Source organism: Rhincodon typus, chromosome 4, assembly GCF_021869965.1.
Source record: "Rhincodon typus isolate 14 chromosome 4, sRhiTyp1.1, whole genome shotgun sequence".
NCBI classification, from domain to species: domain Eukaryota; kingdom Metazoa; phylum Chordata; class Chondrichthyes; order Orectolobiformes; family Rhincodontidae; genus Rhincodon; species Rhincodon typus.
This window is the reverse complement of record NC_063335.1, coordinates 119,498,369-119,502,693: the sequence shown is the minus strand read 5'-3', so window position 1 is coordinate 119,502,693 and position 4,325 is coordinate 119,498,369. Positions and strand designations below refer to the sequence as shown.

General features: G+C 44.1%; 1 protein-coding gene across 1 annotated transcript in view; it reads right to left on the bottom strand.

Annotated features, from left to right (window-relative positions):
• Positions 1-2,318, bottom strand: part of LOC109932190 (meprin A subunit beta) — a 24,724-nt gene extending 22,406 nt beyond the window's left edge. Inside the window, exon 1 of the mRNA XM_048596224.1 lies at positions 2,215-2,318. Coding sequence (XP_048452181.1) covers positions 2,215-2,318 — 104 coding nt within the window. The remainder of the gene's footprint in view (positions 1-2,214) is intronic.
• Positions 2,319-4,325: the final 2,007 nt, after the last annotated feature.

The following is a 4,325-nucleotide window of genomic DNA, read 5'->3' as shown; positions in this document are numbered from 1 at the left end:
GCCTGCTGTGTTCATCCAGCCCTGCACCTTGTTGTCTCGGATTCTCCAGCATCTGCAGTTCCTACTATCTCCCATTCCCAATTTCTTCCCTTGATGCCTTAAAAATCTAAAAGTGTATCTGCCGCTTTCCTGAATTTATTCAGAGATGTGGCCTCCTGTGGTAGAGAATTCCACAAATTCACTAACCTTTGAGAACAAAAGAAAAGTACAGCACAGGAACAGGCCCTTCGGCCCTCCAAGCCTGTGCCGATCATCATGTGCTGACTGAACTGAAAAACAAATCTGCTGCCCTTATTTGGTCCGTATCCCTCTATTCCCTCCCTATTCATGTGACCATCTAGATGCCTCTTAAATGTTGTCAATGTGCCTGCTTCCACCACCTCCTTTGGCAGCCCATTCCAGGCTCCTACCACTCTCTGTGTGAAAAACTTTCCTCGCACATCTCCCTTAAACTTTCCCCTTCTCACCTTGAACCTGTGCCCCTTGTAATTGAAACTTCAACCCTGGGAAAAGGCGTCTGACTATCCACACTATCTATGCCTCTCAAAGTTTTATAGACCTCTATCAGGTCTCCTCTTAGCTGCGTCTTTCCAGTGAAAACAATCCTAGTCTTTCTAACCTTTCCTCATAGCCAATGGCCTTGAGACCAGGCAACATCGTGATGAACATTCTCTGCACACTTTCCAAAGGTTCCACGTCCTTCTGGTAATGTGGCGACCAAAACTGCACACAATAATCCAAATGTGGCCTAACAAGGGTTTTATATAGCGGCAACATGGTTTGCCAACTCTTGTAATCTATATCCTGCCCAATCAAGGCAAGCATGCTGTATGCCTTCTCAATCACCTTGGCCATCTGTGTTGCCACTTTTAGGGAACTGTGGACCTACACACCCAGATCCGTCTGTATGTTAATGTTTCTAAGGGTTCTGCCATTTACAGTATAATTCACACCTAAATTTGATCCTCCAAACTGCATCACCTCACATTTGTCTGGATTAAACTCCATCTGCCATTTCTATGCCCAAGTCGCCAATCTATCTATATCCTGCTGTATATTTTCACAATTGTTAACATTACCAGCAACTCCACCAATCTTCGTGTCATCTGCAAACTTACTAATCAGACCACCCACATTTTCCTCCAGATCATTTATATATACTACAAACAACAGAGGACCTAAGACTGATCCCTGTGGAACACCACTAGTTACCAGTCTCCATTCTGAAAAACCCCCTTCCACCCACGCTCTGTCTTCTATGACCAAGCCAGTTTTGTATCCATCTAGCCAGCCCACCCCGAATCTCATCTGATTTTAGTTTTTGTACCAAAATCTACCATGTGGGACTTTATCAAATGCCTTACTAAAGTTCATATAAACTACATCCACATCTCTTCCCTCATCAATTATCTTTGTCACCTCTTCAAAAAATTTGATCAGGTTGGTGAGACATGACCTTCCCTTTACGAAACCATACTGCCTGTTGCTATGTAGTCCATTTTCTTCCAAATGTACATATATCCTGTCCCTCAGTATCTTCTCCAAGAGCTTCCCCACCACAGATGTCAGACTCACCGGCCTATAATTTCCTGGATTATCCCTGCTTCCTTTCTTAAACCAGGGAACAATATTGACTAATCTCCAGTCCTCTGGACCCTCGCCTGTGGTCCAAGAGGATGTGAAGATATCTACTAATGTCCCAGCTATTTCTTCCCTTGCCTCTCGCAGTAACCTGGGATAGATCCCATCTGGCCATTTGAGTGAAGACATTTTTCTTTGTCTCAATTCTAAATGGTCTACCCCAGTATTCCGAGACTGTTCTAGTCTCCCCAACCAAGAGAAACATCCTCACTGCATTTAGTCTGTCCAGTCCTCTTAGAATTTTAGATCCCTCTCTTATCCTTTTAAAGTCTATTGAATACAGGCCCTGTTGAACCAACCTCTCCTCATGGGACAGTCCTGACATCTCGAGTAACAGCCTAGTGAACCTCTGCTGCACTCCCTCAGTGACAAGTGTATCCTTTCTAATGTAGGGTGACCAGAGCTGCACGCAATACTCCAACTGTGGCCTTACCAAGGCTCTATATAACTGCAGTAAGGCATCCCTACTTCTGATCTCAAATCCTCTTTCAGTGAAGGCTGATAGACTATCTGCCTTCCTAACTGCTTGCTGTGCCTATCTGTTTGTCTGTCTACTTTCAATAACTGACGTACAAGACAACCAGGCCCTTTTGTTCATCCACACTTCCCGATATATTATCATTTAAACAATCCTTGCTGTTTTTCTCATTGAAGTGTGTAACCTCACAGTTGGCCATGTTATATGGTATCTGCTTCCTTGCTCCTCTTCACAACATACAATCCCGTCTAGCTTTGTGTTATCAGCAAACTTAGAAATGCGCAGAACTTTGCACACGTGCAGTGAGTACCTTTCAGCAGTTTCAGGGGACATGTCCAACTTTCAAAAAGAAATGTAATCAGTGTCAGTATGTAACAAATTTTACCAGCTATGTGGGGCAAGAACCAGGAGAGAGAGATTGCTCATTATTTTCTCATGTGGATCTCACTGGCAAGTTCTCTATTTATTCCCCACCCCTAATTGCCCTTGGACTTTCTTGGCTTGCTATGGCCATCTCAGAGGGCAGATAAGACATTGAGGCATGTCTGGAGTCACTTACAGGTCAGATCAGGGAGCAGACAGCAATACGTTGGGCCTGGGCTCATTGGAGTTTAGCAGAATGACAGGCAACCTGATTGAAGCATATAAGATTCTTAAGGGACTTGACAGGCTAGATGCAGAAAGATTGTTTCCCCTTTTGGGAGAGCCTAGGATGGGGGCATAATCTTAGAATAAAGGGTCCCACATTTAAGACACAGATGAGGAGGAATTTCTTTTCTCAGAGGACACCGGTAAGACAGCACCTGGACTATTGTGTGACATTCTGGTGCCTTGCCTATGGACTAATAGACTTGTCAGAGAGGGAGTGCAGTGGAGGTTCACTTGTCTGATTCCTGGATGAAGAGATATTGAAAAGCCTGGGCCTGTATTCTCTGAGTTTAGAAGAATGAGAAGTGATCTCACAGAAACTTGCAAAATTCTTTGAGAAACCTGGGCCTGTATTCTCTGAGTTTAGAAGAATGAGACGTGATCTCACAGAAACTTGCAAAATTCTTAAAAAGAACAGATAAAGTAGAGACAGGAAGGATGGTTCTCCTAGCTGTAAGGTCTAGGTCGAGGGGTCACAGTCTCAGAATAAGGGGCAAGCCACTTAGGACTGAGATGAGGAGGAATGTCTTCACTCAGAGGGTGGTGAATGTTAGGAATTTTCCACCCTCGAGGGCTGGGGAAGATCAGTCATTAATAAATTTGAGGGAGAGATTGTTCAATTTCTTGTTCCTAATGGCATCAAGTCATGTGGAAATAGTGGATGAGTATGGCACTGAAATAGAAGATCAGCTATCATCCAGAATAACAGGGGCTGAATGGCCTATTCCTGCTCCAATTTTTCTAAGATCACCGGCTTTCATCCTGCATTGCTGGGATGAAAGCTTCTCACAGGCTATAACCTGTCCAGCCTGGCTAGGTCTGGTGGTCGGCTGGGAAAAGGACAGCCTCACTCCCCCGTCACCACCCTGTCTAACAACAACCCCAGATGGTGAACTGGGCAGCTAGCATTTCTGGGCTAGGTGTTGGTAATAATCCTCCAATACCAGTTCCTGGTTTGCAGCTCCTGAGAATCACCAAAAACAAGAATTAATGTTCAACAGGTAATAAGGAAGACGAAAGGAACGTTATTTCAAAGGGGATGGAGTATAAAAGTAGGGAAGTCTTGCTAAAACTATACAAGGCACTCATCAGACCACAGTGAAGAAATTTGGCCCCCTCATCTAAAGAAAGATATAGTGGCATTAGAACTGGTCTAGAGAAGGTTGATCTCACGTAATGAAGGGACTTATGAGGAGAGGTTGAACAGGTTGGGTCTGTACTCGATGGAATTTAGAACAATAAGAGGCAAGCTAATTGAAACACGCAAACATGAGTGGAAAATGAAACCAAAGAACTGCAGATGCTGGAAATCAGAAACAGAAACAGAAACAGAAATTGCTGGAGAAACTCAGCATGTCTGGCATCACCTGTGGAGAGAAAGCGGAGTTAATGTTTCAGGTCCAGTGATGCTTCTTCAGACCTGTCAGGATAGATATGGAGAGATTGTTTCCTCTTGTGGGAAAGTCCAGGACTAGAGGGCATCATTTCAGAATAAAGGGTGGTTCAAGACAGAGGTGAGGAGGAAATTTTTTTTATCTCAGTGGGTAGTGAATCTGTG